This window comes from Mycteria americana, chromosome 2, assembly GCF_035582795.1.
Source record: "Mycteria americana isolate JAX WOST 10 ecotype Jacksonville Zoo and Gardens chromosome 2, USCA_MyAme_1.0, whole genome shotgun sequence".
In the NCBI taxonomy this organism is placed as follows: domain Eukaryota; kingdom Metazoa; phylum Chordata; class Aves; order Ciconiiformes; family Ciconiidae; genus Mycteria; species Mycteria americana.
In genome coordinates this window covers 2,290,409-2,308,457 of record NC_134366.1, presented here as the reverse complement: position 1 = coordinate 2,308,457, position 18,049 = coordinate 2,290,409, and the positions used below count along the sequence as shown (strand labels likewise).

The following is an 18,049-nucleotide window of genomic DNA, read 5'->3' as shown; positions in this document are numbered from 1 at the left end:
GCAAAGCAATCAGTTAAGCAATGCGGGTCAGGGTAATGCTGCAGTAAGGAGTTATTTTAATGTATTAGTGTGGGTTAGCGAGAGGTAGGAAGGTTTTTTGACCTCTGTATGCTGTCCTGGTGAGATGCTTGTGTCTATGTATGAAAACAAGTGCTGAAAAAACAAAGGCTTGCAGGAAAAAAAAAAGGCCCAAAAATCCTTACCTCTGTTGGATGCCTGGAGAAAGGTCTTCAAACAAGAGCCTCACTGAAAACACTTTGTTTAGCTTGTTGGAAAGAAGATCAAAAGGCCACTTGATTGCATCATCGAAGCACTTCAGAAAGAAGGAAAGGAAAAAAAAGGTATTAAAGGTCTTTTCAGTCTAGTGGATAGAAGCAAAAGGAGTCTGGAAATTAAAACCAAGTCAATTCAATGAGAATTTGAGAAATAAATGTGGCAGGGAGGGTGATTAAACATCGCCACGCGCTCTATCCCTTAACAGCTTTCCCCAGAGTAAGGTGGGATTCACTCCAACACAAGTTATTTCACTCAGGCAGTAATTAAACATAACCTGTGATGTGCAGAGAGGTCAGATGATGTGATCTAATGGTGGGGACAGACCCTCATTTCCAGACAGCAGGAAAATATCACATGTAGAGGCATAGTTAAGCTTGATGGCTGAGCAAATATTGGAGCAGCCCTGACCCCTTGCAGCAGTTCTTTCAGCGTATCCTCAGGGCGTTTTTCAAAGGTGGACATGTTTAAAAACATGTTTTGCTTGAAGTCATATTGGCACAACTATTGGGACTACGATCTAGATCTCTTCATTCTTTGGGTCCTATTTTTGCTTTCTAGGAAATTAGTACATTAATCCAAGTGCTAGATTTCCATTGAAAGAACACCCATAGGGTGGGGTGAAATGCAGGACTGAGAAGCATCTTGAGAGGGCATCTAATTAGTCTCCAACCTGGACTTTAAATCTGACATTTTTACCATCTATGTCTCTCTGTTTTCCAGAAGAAAGCAGGTCCTGAGTCCCCACGGCCACAACCTGATCCCAAGCCTGAGCCGCAGCCAGGATGGAGTTACATGCCCTGTAGATGGTTGCACACCCTTTAGAGGGAAAGCTTCCTTCTTCTGGAGCCCAGCTCAGGGACCTCTTCTGAGGCACTAGGACACTACTATCTCAACAATAGCTCTAGTAGCAGCAGCAGCATCTTCATCTCAGTATCTGAACACTCAGGGTAGAGCAGTCCTACAAGCAGCTAGCCAAGCGCTAGCCAATTTTCTTAAGAGTTTAGTAGCCCTCACTGATCATTGCATTATCTCAATTAGCCAGTTATTAACGCTGCCGTGAGTAGCTTGAACAGCCAAAATATGCTAGCTCTTTCCTTAAAGCATCATTGTAATCATAGAGTAAGCAACTCTCCAGGCTTCTCTCAGTGCATTCAAACACAAGTGCTGCAGTTAAATGGCCATTGAATACATCTGCATTAATTGCTTGCATTATTAACAACGGAATGGCTGTCTAATTAAGTCAGAGCAGCACAGGCTACTTTGCTAAATGTTAATTAAATGCTTCATTGGCAGACTATATTTTTCAGCTTCAAAGGGAACAAACCTACTGCGTATGGCAGCCAATTTCCATTCAATTTATAAAACTGTTCAGTTCTCAATCATAGCTCTGCTGAAATATTACACCAAGCACTCTCTGGAGAAGATATTTCATTTACATCTTTCCCAGCTCCTAGGAGAACCAAGTTGTTTCGTTCCTTCTTCTTTTTGTTTTTTTTTTTTTGTTGTTGTTTTTTTTTTTTTTAATTTACTGCCCAGCTAAACTAGAAGCAACTGTGTTACTGTTGATGAGCTAAATTCACTTAAGTGAAAAGAAAAAAGAAACCATAAACAGGGTAACTTGGCCACATGGATATTTAGTTTAAGCCAATAGAGCTCCTTTCATGGTCTTTTGTGTATGCTCTTAGCTTGCTTCAATTACAAAACAAAATATTTTAGTTTAAGCCAGTGGGAGTAAACACACAGCCATTATTTAGTCACAAGCATCTAATTGTTTATGGTGGAAATTATGTATTTAACATTTGCGCTGTTACTGTATTTCAGATGATAGTTTTTTGGGCCATTTCTCAGCTGCTCCAACCTGAATAGTATTGGATATGAATATTAGGAAGACATTGCCCCCTGTAAAAATAATGAAAACATGCTAAAAATCCAGAAAGCAACAAGCCTCAGAGTCCTCATTATTTCCCAAGTCAGCATTTTTTAGTATATGCTGAAGAATGAAAATATATCACTTTCAATACCTCTTTTGTCATCATAGATACAAAAAGTTGACTCCTTTAAAATACCCATTTCATAAAGAACCACCAAGTACATTACATTTCACATGATCGGCCTGGCAGAAGCAAAGAAAAATGATTTGATACTTTGTCAGCTTGAATCTTCAGTGTGGAAAGAGAATACCAAGTGCAGGATCAGACCTGACTTTTTAATTTAAAACAGAAATGTTCCTTCAGAATAGGTGGCTGAATTCAACCATATATGTCAGGTAACTGAAAATAAAAAAAAAAAATAAAAAGGTGAAAAAATGATTTTTAGAAGTCAAAGAGCAAAGCAATCCACAGCATGTTATTGAAAAAGAAAAAGCTTGTATTTTAATTGTGTAGTTAATGGAAGATGCTTATTATCACCGTATCAGAAGGCCATATATTATTATAATATATGAAATACTACATAATACAGAAAAACTGAGAAAACGAAGAGAATTGAAAATGACTCCGCTACATTTTGTCACACAGGATGTTTCTTCTTCTGCTTTATGTAGCTTGATAGCAGAGAAACCATGAATAATGTCACCATTGCAAGCCTGGATGGTGAATATTTTCATGGACCTTCCATGGTGCTAATGGGGCACTGACACATCTTACGGAGATTGCCTGAAGCTCACTGTAGCATCAGACAGGCAATAGTTTACTCAGGCTGCATTTTAGAAGCCATCTCAACAATTAAAACGAAAGTTGAAATCCTGGAAAGGAAACTGAGACCCACAGCATGAAAAAAAGGGACTAAATATTGCTTGATAGCGGTGTGATTAAAGCATTCACCTGGGGAATAAGAGAATTGGTGAATATTTAATATAAAACAGACATTCAAGGCTTGAAGTCAGGTCAGCTGCCTGCTGGAAGAAAAGCATAATAACAAATTCTCAAGTTACATCCAAGCTAACTGGTCCCCCAAACACTTCATCCTATGGACCCAGAATCAAAAGTGATCAAGTTATCACTATTCAACTGAGTTGCAATTAATATTCCTGCACATATTCATATCCCAAACAAAAACTTTTAGTTTAAGCTACTTTCATTGTACATATAACCCTCATGGAGGTTTTTAGTGTTGGTTTTTTTGATGTTGTAATTCTTCTACCCTGAGAACATGGGCCTATCAGTTAACGTGCTCAGCTGGTGCCACGTCACATACTAAGCTTCAAAGTATTACTTTGATGTTTAACTCTCATGGAAGAGAGTACAGCCCAGTTCTTGATCTGTTATCTTATAGGAATGGATATTTTTAAGCAGCAATCCTCATCACCAACCATCCTCACATGATGGCTAAGCATAACTGGCGCAGACATAGCCAAGTCGGTAGTGATGGAGCAGGTCTGAGGTGAAGCCAGAAAGTTATGTCCGTAAGTGAGGGTCTGGGTCAGTGGGACACATAACCAGGCATGGGCACAGCTACAACATCCACTGCAGCAGACCTCCAGCAGGGGCCAGGCATGAAAGCATCACTCCAAGCGAAGAAAAAGGGAGCCTCCACTGAGGGTTCTTCTAACTCCTCCTTTGGAGGCCACTAGCTCCATTACTTCTCATCCAGCCCTGAACCCAGGCAGCCAAACCCCAGAAAGGGTAATGAGGGCGAGGATGCTCTCAGAACCCTTACAGGCACGTTCAGTTTCCCAGGCTGTCTTCAGAACGAAAAAATCTCTGCTCTTCCAGTGGAAAATAATGTTAACGTTTGCACCAACAAGGCCCAGGAAACGCTAGAGGTTACATTGCTTTCTCGTTCACTTGGTGGATAAATTATCAGCGGAGCAAATATAATCCTCCTTTGAAGCAGGAAAAAACTTAAAGTATCTAACAGGCACAACAGAAATGATGCTAAGATAGCTCCAAACTTCTAATACGCAATAGGCATTTCACTCTTAAGTTCTAAAGTACGAGATTCACCTCTTCTAACTGAGGGAACAGTTCACACACCTAATGTGGATCTCTGACGTTATTTGGGAAGCCCTAGGGCACATTACCCAGCCTCTGGCTCTCACTCCAGGGGGTCACAGCTCTTCCACCACCCTGTGTCAGACTGGTCACTCCAAGCTCTTTTTGTAGTTAATGGGGAGAAAGTCAGCTGCAGAGAATGATTTTTTTGGCATACCTTAAATTTCTTTTTTAAGATGAGATTAATCACCCTGTAGAGATGCTTCTTTCTCCCCATCAGTGATAAAGGGAGCCTGGAGTGACTGAGACCATAATCTCTAGCTTTGGGACACATAAACCAGAACAGATGAATTCCACCCACTCTGCCTCCTGTGTCTGACCTAGAGGGAAAAGCAAAGATATCCAACAGGCAATAACTTCCCACTAGCAATGAAATTATCATTCCTGGCATCAGTTTCAGTGTCCTAAAGCTCCTGTACCGAAATCTTATTCACTGGCCTGTTCTTTTAAAAAGATAATGGCATTCAGTCCAACACTTAGCCCCCTGCATGGCTTGAGCCTCACACTAAGCACAGCTCGCAAGGGGATGGCGATAGGAATAGTACTGTATTATTTTCACATAAGCCTGTTGCTCCAGTGGTTGGTTATGAATCATTTCACATCCCAAGGCAACATAAATCCCCAGTACCTCAGCGTAACACTTTATCTCCATTAGAAATTTAAACAGAGAGCCCAGCTCATGATTGTCATGTAGCAACTACCATTTTTGTCCTTAGTAATTGAAAAGAAGTGGAACTGCGAGAAATACAACCACCCCTAGTCCTTCCTGCAGGGCTAAGCCAACTACTGTGATATTGGCAGGCATTTTGTCCTTGACTTTCCAGGGCATTGACCAATCTCTCTGGGCTTTGCTTGAAAGCTGACAGTCTCATGGTTTATCAATCTCCAGGAAATATGGTGCTAATTTTCCTGGCAAATTTTTCTCAAATGTGAGTAGAGGATTTTCTGGCTTAGCTGAATTCCAGAGTGCTTTTAGAAAAACAATAGATCTTCATTTAGAAGTGGTTAGAGGAAAAGCACGTACCCCATTCTCCCCCATAAATTTTTTTCCCTACTTGCTGTCACTGTTAAAAATGCATACTTGTGGCTAGTCTGACCTTGCCTTGAGTCCTTGCCCAGCTAGTGGGTATTTTTTTGTCTGCTAGCCTGAAAAGGTCTGTGCCATCCATCGGTTGTGATGTAGCTGTGGCAGGCTCTGTGGGCAGGTACACAGTGAACTCGTGCTGCCCGGAAGAGCAGGGCAGACCCAGCTGTGTGCTTTCCAGATGTGGTACATTACCCACCTGCACGCTGCCGACGTTGTGCTGCCAGTAACACCATATGGGTACCTTGCTTTCCTGTTGTAAGACAAGTAAAAGCTCAATTACCCTCAGCTTGTTGCTGACCCTCATGGAAGAGCAAGGATAAAAGCATCTTGATTGTTTTCCCGATTACAGGTTATTACAATTTCATGGTTTTTTAGGCAATTCACTTCAGCTTCAGGTGTCTCATCCCGTTGTGACATTTAGATGGCCCTGAGTGTGATTCCACTACAACACCTCCGCAGCAAACTGTTTAAGGGGAGTGATATTTTTGGCAGCAAAATTCAGCAAAGGGATAGAGGAGCTGCTACACTTTCCTTGGTAAATTTACACCAACCTCGAAACACTGAGAAAGGTGTTTTACTCCTGTCCTTTTCTCTTTTGTTATATGAAGAGGTCATGAAGAGCTTGTTCCTGGTTACCGTGATCCCTCTTTGCTTAGGAGAGGCTGGACAGGTACAGTACAAACTTTTAGGGAGTAAAATTTACACCAGCAAATGGTCTGTGTGACGTGATGTGAAGGCTGTCTGCAAAATGGTTTTACTCCTGGTGAATGAGAAATGCTCACACTTGGAACCAAACGTACAGATTATTTCTCTCATTTCCTTGGATTAGTCTCAAAGGTCTAATACATTGCTCATGGTGATATAAAGCCAGAGGAGATTACCTGACTTTTGAAGTGTACAGAAAGTTGGAGGCTTGCTCCTTTCTCATAGTGTTGATGCGGCATGGGGGAACTCCAGTCAAAATAAGAGACAGAGCACATAAAACTGATCATACAACATCTTTCAAAGCACAAGGCTCTGTCTGCCTGCAGAACCCATTTCCATAAGGTATATAAACGAGGTTAAGAACTTAGGTAGGTTGGAAATTTGAGGTTTTCTTTAGAAGAGAAGAAGCGCTCAAACTATTTTAAAGATGCCCACAAAAAAGCAACTCAAAAGTTCATAGAGACCATGAGATCTCATGGTTCTTGGCATGTGCTTATGACCTATGGGTCAACTAATTTTATGATTACCTGTTTCTGAGTTTCATTGATCTTTTCGCTGAAGTTGCTGCTTTGTTGTTGTCAGAAGTGGCACATGGATGAACCAATGATCTGCTCAAGCCAGTGAATTCCTAGTCTAGGAAACCAACCAATAGTGATTTCATTACAATGAATTGTCTGAATCATGATTAGATTTGCAGATGGAAATTCTAAAATAATGTATGGGTTTAAGCATGAAGGAAAAATATTTCTTACTAGGAGTAAAAACATCAGCTGCATCCTTAACTCATGTAAAGAAGCCTAGCTCATGTAAAGAAGCATGATGGAACCATAAAAGCATGATAGGGGGAGTTAGGAGATCTGGGTTCAATTCTTGGCTTGTGCTAAACGGTTTCGGATGAAAGTCAGTTAAGGCATATATTGAGCTCTTGTTCTGGATCTGTTTTGAAGGGTTTACAGCATTTCCATGCCAAACTCCTCATTGCTTTCTTCAGCTGGAGGTCCACAGCCCCAGCATCTACCTACCACAAAAATGAATGGCTAAGACGTGTTGTCAGGAACCTCTAGCAATAACACACTGTTGAAGGGTGACAGTACATCTTAATTGCTGCTGTCACTTCCAAAGAGATAATTAATTTAAGTTGTTGATGCTCTGATGCTCAGAAACACCAGTGGCATATATAGTTTAAGACAATAGTTTACATTGGTTTTGGTGGGAAGGACATGCTCAGTCCTTTACCACAGCTCAGCTGAAAAGTGGTAAATCTTTATTTTCAGGTAACTTAATTGCTTTAGACTGTGTGACCATATCCCTCAGGCAGGTACTTCCACTGATGTAAATGGCTACATGTTCCCACAGGAAGAAACTCTTCTGAAATTATTTTTCTTCCTGCTGTCTCCCCACTGTAAATGGGCCACGCTGTACTAGACAGAGATCTGCTGACTAAACTGAATACTCTTGCTTCCCTCTCTCTTTTCCCAGTTATCACACTCTGCTGTATCTTCAAGTGCCGGATTCCTCGGACAAAGAAAGAGATTGAGGCACGATATGCTCAACGGCAAGCGGCCAAGACATATGCAGACAAACTGGAGACTGTGCCACCTCTCAATGAGCTGACAGAGATCCCTGGAGGTACTTTCCATGCCCACACCTACACATGAGACCCATCTCTTCTTTTGGGGTTGCTTTCTCTATGCGTGAATGCAAAGGGCTAGGTCCTCCCTTAGTGTAAATCTATGTGGCTCCTTGGACATAACCATTAAGATATTACCACGGCTTGGTAAACACCTCCCATTCACGTGCACTAAACCTGCAGCATTTGTGGCAGTAGGCATGGTCATTTAGATGAAAGGGACAGTTTCTCCATTGGTACAAGTCAGGGTCATTCCTTGGAAGTTCATGTTTAAAATTTCCAGAGACACCGACTCATTTTAAGGGCCTGTTCCTCAGTTGGGGGCGGGGGGGCTGTCAGTAGGCAGAAAAAGAGTTGTTAGAGTTTCACATTACCCATAAATGGCTTGTCCCATTTGGATGGCCAAGAGTATTTCTGTCACTGGTCTCTGCTCCTCTCACTCATCTTATCCTGATTCTATACCCTAGGCTCTACTGAAACTCTCCTAACTCTCTCTGGTCATGTCCAGTCCAGACCTCTCAACTCCCTGCCTGTGGTGAAAGAAGAAGATGAAATGGCCCTGCAAGGAAATTAGGGGACTGCCTTCCTGTCTGTCTGTCTATGGCTTCTCTTTTCTGATGAGATCCATCATACCTTGGACTCTCTGCTTCTCAGTTCCCTTTTCGCATTTCACCTCTGTTTTCTCAATACCTTTTTATGATTTTTTTTTCCTCTTTCCTGTGTCTCTGCAAGCCCTGTGGTCTCTAGCTTCATGGAAACTGGAAGTTTTCTTGACTCAAAATGTGATGCTTCAGTCCATGAAACCGGTGAAAGAGGGAGATAACATGATTGTAGAAATTTAGTCCTACACCAGCAAAATACAGAACTAAGTACTTAACAGTAGGAACTTGCACATACCTCAGTATTTCAGAGGTGTTCAGACATCTGACTATGCCTATACTGGAAACTGAGGATGGCCAGACCACTCTCTGGAGCTGAACCCAACTGGCACAAATAAGCCCTTGTCCATACAGTTAAATTCTCTTAAGCTACTTCAAAGTCAAAGGTCATCCAAAAGTCTAGTTGATGCACTCTTACATGTATGAGCACACACATGGAAGTGCTTAGTAGTCTATCCTTCAATTTCCTGCCCTTGACTCTGTAAGGACTACCTATTGGTAGATCCCAGAGGGTGTGAAGGATCATGCCTGTAGAGAGCAGAAAGCCAAATTCACTCATTTGCTGCTGCATCTTCTTCCTGCCTAGCTGTTACTTCTGGAAAACCAATAAATGAAGGATGAGAATATCCAGAAGAGACAGAAAGGGTATTTGGGCAGCAGAATGGCCGCTTCACCCCAGAATGCTAATAAATTTTGATCTCCTGTAAGCAGCCTTTACATCCCACAAACATGTACATGTACTCCATCCAAAGGCTGGCTATTTTGGTGTAGATTTAATCAGACCATGGTAAATTATTGCAGCATGAACTCATAAATAAATTACCACAAGAAAGCAATTTATGGGAAGTCAGCTGCACCATAAAGACTACCTAAACTTTTATCCAGTTAAATGTGTAAGTTGAATAGTTTACCACCCTTTGACCTTTTGAGAATCCCGGAATTCTGGTCCTGGCATGGTGCAGGGTAGGAGGCTGGTGGATAACCTATTGCTGAGTGGCTGCTGATGTCTGGTAATGGCTCATGACTACGTGTGCTCTGAAGCTCCTAGCCCTCTGGGGTCAGGTATAAATTTGCCCAAGTTGCCCTGAAGGAACTGGTACTGGGGTGGGAGTCATCTAAACACAAGTACATCATCCACACCTATGGAGAAGTCTGCATCAGCACTAGATGTCTCAACTTTATCCCTTTATCCACGGTGAAAAATAAAAAGGATACGATTCCTTTCACGGTAGGGGAGGTGCTAAAGTGGAAGAGTTAAATTGTGCCTTAAAAATGCCTGTATGTCTCCAGTCTTGGGGATCCCAGTCTTGGGGATCCAAAAGGACTGACTCAGCTGTCAGCACCTAAAGATGCAAAAGCTATGTGTGATCAAAGCCACTGGTTTGCCCTCCTTCTGAGATTAGTGTGCATCCTGGCCCCAAAAAAGTTTCACTACATGATTTAGGCATTACAATGGAAAGTATGCAAACCTTTGGGCTTCATCTCTGTGCTGTTATTTTCGTCTGTACAGAGTGTGATGCTCTGCCATGTCGCCCCGCTGACATTTGGCAACCCACCTTGATTTATGCAGTCATGAAATGTAATGTATGTATTTGTCAACTATTTATATACTTATACTGTGACAACCCCTGGTAGACCCAGTCAAGGCCAGAGAGACGACTTGAGTGATTTTAATTACTGAATGGCCATTAAATGCTTTAAAGATTTCTGTAAGTGTCAAATGGTATTAATCATGAATATATTACAATGCTTAAACACTCTCATTTCTTGGCATTATTTTACCCTACTTCACATTTACTATGATGGAATATTCTAATTGCCAAATGGCTCTCCATGCACTTTTTTGAGTGTCATATATGGCAAGTCCTTTTACTGGACATAAATAAAATGGACTTCAGGGTTCAGTGTATAAAATGTTATATACAAATTGATTCATTTGTGCTCTGTCTCCCAGTCTGTGGGAGAAGTACAAGCAGGACTTGGCCGTTGCTCTAGGTGAAGATGTACTGTCTGGGTCCATGGCCTGGGAGATCTTCAAGTATTCTGGTCTGAGGCTGCTCCAGCTGACATTTTGAGGAGCTCACCTGATTCTTACCATATTTGTCCTGGAAAGAGACAATGTGGTGATTTTTTTTTTTTATTCTTCCCTCTCCTTTTTTTTATATGACATGTCAAGTTTTCCTCTGTGATTGTAAGGAACAGTCTGTATTGTTCTACTCCCATTTGTATGTACAAATGAATTGTCAGTTCCCAAGGTCAAAGGATGATATTTTATTTTAGTGTGCACACTGAAGCAATATTTTAGGTGAACTTAACAAATTCAGGTTTGATTCGCACCTTCAATACATTGCTGCAATTCAAAAGTGACGCTACAGACATCCATAGCAATGGGAGATTTGGGGCTACTTAAACAGATTGGAGTCCAATGGCTCCAGGTGAGGGTTGAGACATCTCACCAAAGCCCCTTGCCAAATTACCTCCTAAGTCAGTTCACTGTCGTCTTTCCTTAGCCTGTGACAAACGTGAAATAATTTGACTTAGCCTAGGTGCCAGCTGAAGAAAGCTAAACAGTGAGCAACCGTCCTCTGTTTGCTGAGGTCACTCCCAGGTCATTGCTAATCTTGGCTGATTTTAATTATTAAGTTATGTTAACATGGTTATCTATTTACATTTCTGAGTCCTATATTGGGGATTTACAGAGAAGGAGGTCATGGGAAGCTTAACACATTTTCACTTGTTTTTGCAAAACTTTATACTCTGCTGGTCTTGAGCAAAGGAAAAAATTTCCATAAGAAATATATGAAATATGATCTGTGTTTAAGTGTCAAGTTACAGCTTGAGATGAGAGTTCAGTGCATCAAGCTCTGAGGTCAGAAATACTTTTGAGAAAATGAACCACTTCTAGTGGAAGAAAAACAAGGAAGATGAGGAAAAGTTTTCTGCTACTAAATCCTTTGCCAGAATAATTAAGGTCTGCAAAGCCAGTGTGATACTTAGGAGTCTTCTCACCTGAAATGTGGGCACTGAATCCAAGATATTCCTAAAGTAAAAATATTTTGTAAGTAAAGCTATTATAAGCTACTTATGACTAATATGGTTTACGTGTTAAAAAATACCAAAACAGAGCTTACTATGCACTAGAGTTAATTGCTATATGCCCATGGTATGCTGCTGCCATTAATTACAGTGGTACAGGTAGGAAGCCAGTCCCATGGTGACTGGATGTGGACAGGACATAAGCTAAGCCTACTTTGTAGTCCTGTGCTGGGCAAGCCATCTTCTGCTTGTCTGCCTCTGAGAGCAAAGAACCCCTGCAGAATCCCTACTGTCCACTCTCAGCTGCAGGAGACATACCCCATACAGGAAAACAAAGAATTAGAAAAGCCAACCAACAACAACAACAACAAAAAACCCCCAAAAACAACCCACAAACCCAAGCCAGGTCTGTACTGAATTGCGAGAGATGTTTCTGTTCCTTTTTGTGGAAGGAGACAACTCCACATTGAATGTCATTATTGGGAAATGCCTATGGCTCGTGCTTATAACGTTCATGGATCAGTTCCTACCAACAGGACCCATTTCCTCCAATAGAGCCACAACTCAGCTCTTGAAATTGCCAGTTCTGCTTTATCCTATTCATCTTTCTTCTCAAAACAAAGACATGAAAAGCTGGTGGTCAGTGAGGAAAACAGCTGTACAGACAAAGCCCCAGTAGAAGTATTTTCCCTTTGTCCAAGATTTGCCAGCAGGGAGCAGGAGTTTTGCCCTCTTCCTGGCTAGTGTCAACCCAAGTTAACTGCTTTCCTGTTTTCTTTTTCCATCCTTGCATACAGCTCAGGTTGCAGAAGAAAAAAAAGAAGAAGTTCCCACTGTATCTGGAAAAGTGGACAAGGCACAGGGTAAGAAAGATGGATCCAAAGGCTCCAAGAAGAAGGATGGTGAAAAGGACCAGAAAGAAGGATCCAAGAAAGAAGGGAAAGATGGGGCCAAAAAGAAAGAAGGAGAAAAGGGAGAAAAGGGAGAAAAGGGGGGAAAGGACACTACTGACAAGAAACAAGGTGGTGGGAAGAAAGGTGAAAAAAAAGGTGAAGCAGTAAAATCAGGAGGAAGCACCAAAACTAATGGCAAGGCTGGTGGGAATGCCAAAGCCCCAGCAAAGAAGAAGTGACCTTGCTAAAAGACAGTGCTGGCAGTCTGTCAGGGAGGACACTGTCAAATTGCTGTGGGTAGAGCACTGGGAGCGGGTAGGACATGCTGTCTCCATATACTCAGGCCGTTGAGTGCCACTGGATGTATGGATTTATTACCTTTTGAAGGCCAAGTCACTATTTTTTTGTCCACCAAAGGAAAACCTGCCCATTTGGCTAGACAGTATCTTGTAAATACAATGCACTGTGCAGAGCTACATGATAACAACAACTGGAACCAAACTGCAACCTGGAGTGGGAATCGGGACTGCGGATAAGTATGAAAATGCACAGAGATGAAGATCTAAACTCATGGGAGGACATGATTCATTTAAAATTTGTTCTTCTCAAGGACCTTAAGGAGTTTGATAAATATTTACTAGCACTCATCTCCTCCTAAATAGGATTTGCATGTGGGTAATTTTAGGCATTAAGTAAATTCTGGATGCTAAAACCCAGAGAATGGAGTTTTCTAAGTCATAGCTCAGGTGGTTTCTGAGAGGTGGCTTGGACACATGGGAGAAAGCTTTCCTTCCTTCTCAGATGCCTCTTTCTCTGGACTGCTGAAGGAAATACAAAGAACTGCATATCTCCCAGAAGATTTATCCACCTTTTTTCTGATGAAAGACATAGAAATCAAGCTGTAGGAGGATGTGCACAGAATAAAAAAAGCAGGCTGCATCTGTGCTGCTGTAGGCAGTAGCTGTCCTCAGTTCATCATCCCTTCAGGCAAGGCAGCAGACAACAAGAGCCCACTCGTCCGGAGGGGATGTGAAGATGGTCAGCGCGTTGCAGCAGAAACTCAGGGTCTCAAGGGAGCAGGGCTGAATCCATTCATGTCTATGCTCTCTCCGTGAGCAGTTTTGAAACCAGGGATTTTGCTACACTTTTATGTGGCTGCTATTTCTCTCACCTCCTGGAAAATTTTGAAGAGTAGTTTTATCAGGAGCAGCTTTTCTCCTAGTGCATTTTGTAAATATCTCAGCAATTTATGCTTTAAGATTAACAGCCATGGGTTATTTAGCTAAAAAGCTAATGGGGGATAGTTTGCAAGCTGTTGTGATGACTAAAGCTCTACTTATTGTCTCTGCTGGATATACCAGCTCTGAGTATATACACTGGCATGGCTTTGTCTACTCCATCGGGCAAGGAGGGAGTTATCTCCAGTAGTTTATTTGGCTCAGACCCCATGAGTTAGATTTATATTAATCCAACTGCTTTCTATCCAGCCTGTGGTTCCAACACAGACAGAGAGCTGATCTATCACTGCAAAGACATTTCTCATTTGTCCCACCTTTCCTTTCCCCTCTCTCCTGTCCTACCCAACCCATCCTGGTAGAAAATGAACCCAGCAAAATGAAGAGCATGTTCTGCTGTGCTAATGAGGTCAGTCAGCTCATAAAAGGCCCCAAAAGCACCAGAGCTACTGAAGGGGTGGTGTGAGACTTGAGGAGCGAGGATGGGAAAGATGTTCACAACCACAGAAATGTTTGCTAAGAGCATGAATGGTCACAGTTCACTGCCTCCAGGGATGATCTGCCATGCTAGAGGAGTACAGAGAGAAGTCAGGGTCAGAAATTCTGCCTCTATATGCAGACAAGTGGTTGGAGCCCTAAATCTCCATCCACTGCAATGATACCCCATGATGAGTGTGAATATGTATGTTACAGACATCTATGTTTAAGTCTGAATCTCAGTCCCACCCCTAATTTTTCAAAGGCTGAAGATGAGTGGGGATTGCAGCTTCTAGGTAGGCGCAGAGGACCTGTTTTCAATTCCTGTCTCAGGCTGCCAGGTCCCCGATGTCCAGGTTTATGGCTCAGGACAACTACTGGGCTGTATGTAAGACCAGGAAAAGGACTTTTATCCACTTTTTGAGCTGGAACAAAAAAGAGTACAAGAGTCATACAGCCAGCTGGGGAGGAGGCAACCCTGCAGGAACACAGATCTGTAATCCAGCCTGTGTGTGTACGTGCATGTGCAACACCTGGTGAGGGATCAGTTCATATTAACACACCTTCATTCAGGGAGCTGCAGAGACTCCTAGTGCCAGAGTTAATGGAAGCACCTTGATTCCAACACAGAAACATGATGCATGTCAATCATTGTATTTCAATCGCCTGCTTTCTTCTGTTCTCTCCCTGTTTAATTGATTTATTTCATAAGGAGTCACAAAGAAAAGAAAGGAAAAAAAGATTTTCTAAATTGCATTCAGGCCATACTATTTGCCCGTGTGCACAGATGTCACTCCCCGGGAACTGCACAAAGTTGCAGGAGCTCACTGTGTATTTTGGGGGAACTGAGTGGATGCTTACGTCTTATAAACTCCAGTTCACAGGTAAAGCAGCTGTAGGATGGGAGCCAGCTGTGATTTGGGCAGGAAGGACTACTTCCCTGTCCTGCAGCTGGAAATACGGCGTGGTGCTGTTAATCCTGCCATTAAAGCTCCTTATGGTCACAATGAGGATGCTGACTCAGTCTGTACCTGTTTGGTGAGAAGGAAAAGGAACAGGTCTATTCCTGATCCGAAAGCTTCAATGAAGACAATCTGCCCCTTCACTTTGTCATTAAGCTCACTATGACAGAGTAAAATAGCACTTTCCTTAACCCCCTGCTCCCCAATACAACCACTGTCTGTCTCACACCAAAAAAACCCTCAACAAAACCCAAAAAACTGCATTTGGGACTGCTGGAGCCTTTCCAATTCATCTTAATTAATTTCTGCCAAGATCAGACAGAAAACAGATTACATATTGGATCGCGCTAGTTTGTGGTCATGTCTTACTGAAAACAAGAAGCTGTGTTAATTAAAAAAAAATGTTTCTCCTCTGAGAAGGACCAGCCCTGGATCACCTGAGGGGATGTATTAACTTGTTTCTAAGTTGTCAGAGTGACAGAATACGTGTGGAACGAAGGGAATACATCACTGGGGGTTGCTGACTTTCAGGGAAACATCCTGCCTAGCAAAACTTATAATGTCTGAAAGTGGGCATGGAGGGAAGTAAATTTACAGGCACAGTCCAAAACTGGTGTGTGTTTTCCCTGAGCTCATATCGCAGTGGTCAGGTGGAATCTGAAAGCCAGATCTCGGTGGGTGTAAAATAGCACTGCTGGAGTGGAGCACGCTGACCAACAGCAGCTTGGGAGCTGCTTTTTACACCACCAGATGGAGAAATTGCATTGGAAAAATTACATCCACAACTACTGAAGCTTTGCAAAATGAATCATTAATGACAAGCTTGGAAATACGCTGATTTCTCTGAAAACATCAGTGAGGCAACAAATCCCAAAGGCCAAAAGCAGGATTTAAGACCCAAGGCTCAGACATCCAGGTAGTAATGACAGTAGCTCTGCTTTCATTAGATTAGGCTGATGGTGTGTGCATGGCAAGGGTGGTGTGGAGAAAACAAACCGAGGTACTACAGAGCCAGGACCAGGAAGGACTTGCACGGTCTCCTGCTTGACATATTCCATAGCTTTCCACTAGAGGGGACCTTGTTCTTCTGTAGTATGTGGAGACAGTTTTAAAAGTAGTTTGTGCTGGATCTATTTTGTCTTATCTGGTGGTGTTAAATCAAGCCTGGCATTGGTAACATCTCTTCTTTGGTCCAAAGAAGACTTTCATGGCATTGGTTTATCTACCTCAGCCATCATATCTTCTTCCAGTATTGTTCTTCCACTGGTTAATAGACGTAAGAGTTCAGCTGACAGTAGCTTAATACCCCAAGGACATCACTGATCTAAGAGACGTCAGGAAAATAGTCACTGACTTTGGTGGATAAAACTTAAGTCAGTCTAGCTAGGTGTCCCCAAGGGGTTGTGGTGAGGATCATAAGTCTGAATGAGAAGCCTAATAGAAGGAGATGGGAAGCTGAAGTTTTTTAATTTAATTCCTGGTTCATTTGGGAAAGAAGCCCGTGGCAAAGCTGTCTGCATTATTTTCCTCCTGATCCTCTTTCTTCCTTGGTTTTGCTTTTAGTATTAATGAAAAGCAGTGAAAAACTAAGCATAGGTTCTGTGCTGATCTGCCAGAAGATACTACACAAAAGGTGCATCTATTGCTAGGAAATTTCATTATACCTTTTCACCACTAAATTGCAGCTTTCTCCAAAGGATGAAATTCCCTGGAGTCATTACAGCTGCCCCAAAGGATTTCAAGGAAAAATATGGTCTTTTTTTCCCTCTCTTTGTATACTTCTTACACAGTGGGACTCTGAGTAAGAACTGCTGCTTCTTATTGATTTCATAATACAGATCTAAACATTAGAAGTATCTTGGATCTACCTTCTGAAAGTAAACTCTCCTTCCCAGCTCCCTTTTGAGATCTAGCAAGGAAGAAATCTGGATCACCTGTGCTGTCCTGATCACCTGGTTAGACCCATGGAGAACAAATAAGGTCTTCGCTGGAACTGGGAGATTCCCCCTTCCACCAGGTGACATGTGGAGTCCCAAACCTGAGGCAGAGCTGTTAAAAATATGGGGTTTTCCTTTCAGTGGCCAAGAAAGAAAAGGATCAACTCCAAAATATTTCCAGGACTGGAGATGGAGCTTTTCATCTGTAGGTCAGGTTGGTCTTTATGTTACTGACATGGGTGGCCATTTTTAAAGAGATAGGGTTTTGTAGGCTTAAAGGAAAGGGTCTTTTTCAGAAATAAAGAGCTGCAGAAGTTCTCCTTTCCCTCTTTTTCTTTCCTTCTTTTTCTTGAGAGGAGGGTGGGGGGAGAAACTGGGGTCCTTTGAGCGTGTTCCTGCAAACGCACCGGCCAGCTGAACACCCTCATGAAGTACAACTCCAAAACCCCTAAGGTGTCTTAGAGATGCATCAGGCAATAGTTGAGATAACTCACTCTGCTGTTCCTAATTTCATATGGCATTTTGCATGGCACTCCCCTCATTTCTACACATAGACCCGAAAGACTTTTATGGTCCTAATCTTTTCTGGCGAAACAAAATACATCTTCTTCATTTGCTGAGTCCCTGATGTACTGAGTCCCTTAGTCTGGACTCCTGCAGACTGAGAAGTGTCATGCAGGGTAACTGGGGCACAAAAGGCAATCTGCTTAATGTCAGAAGCAAAATATGGGACAATAGATGGGACCTGAGCACTGATCTTGTGAAACAGGGCTTTGTGCACATTTCCTTCTTAAGTTGCTCCAGGGATTTGATCTAAAATAATAGTGGCGAAGCCTCCCTGAACTTCACTATCTTCTCTTACCATAAAACTGCCTGTCAAAACAAAGTTATTTGCAGGGAGGTCATAGGACACAATAGAAATTCTCCTATTTAAGACACAATAGAAATGCATGTTCACTTTCAAAAGCTGCTGTTGAGAAACTAAAGAGGTGATACAGTGCACTGGAGGAAGACATTTTGCTTTGAGGAGAGTGAAGGGAAAAAGGAAAACAAGATGTAAAGACTTTTGTAATTTGCCTTTCCTTGGGCTGTTACTCACAGCTCTCTTGAGTCTGTGATTCTAGGGAAAAGAAAGTCTCCTTTGCCTCAAGATTGGGAGA

The 18,049-nt window shown here is 42.2% G+C and overlaps 1 protein-coding gene across 1 annotated transcript in view; it reads left to right on the top strand.

Moving 5' to 3' along the window:
• Positions 1 to 13,217, top strand: part of TMIE (transmembrane inner ear) — a 37,709-nt gene extending 24,492 nt beyond the window's left edge. The window contains exons 3-4 of the mRNA XM_075495494.1: positions 7,540 to 7,689; positions 12,183 to 13,217. Coding sequence (XP_075351609.1) covers positions 7,540 to 7,689; positions 12,183 to 12,517 — 485 coding nt within the window. The 3' untranslated portion in view covers positions 12,518 to 13,217. The remainder of the gene's footprint in view (positions 1 to 7,539; positions 7,690 to 12,182) is intronic.
• The last annotated feature ends 4,832 nt before the right edge of the window (positions 13,218 to 18,049 follow it).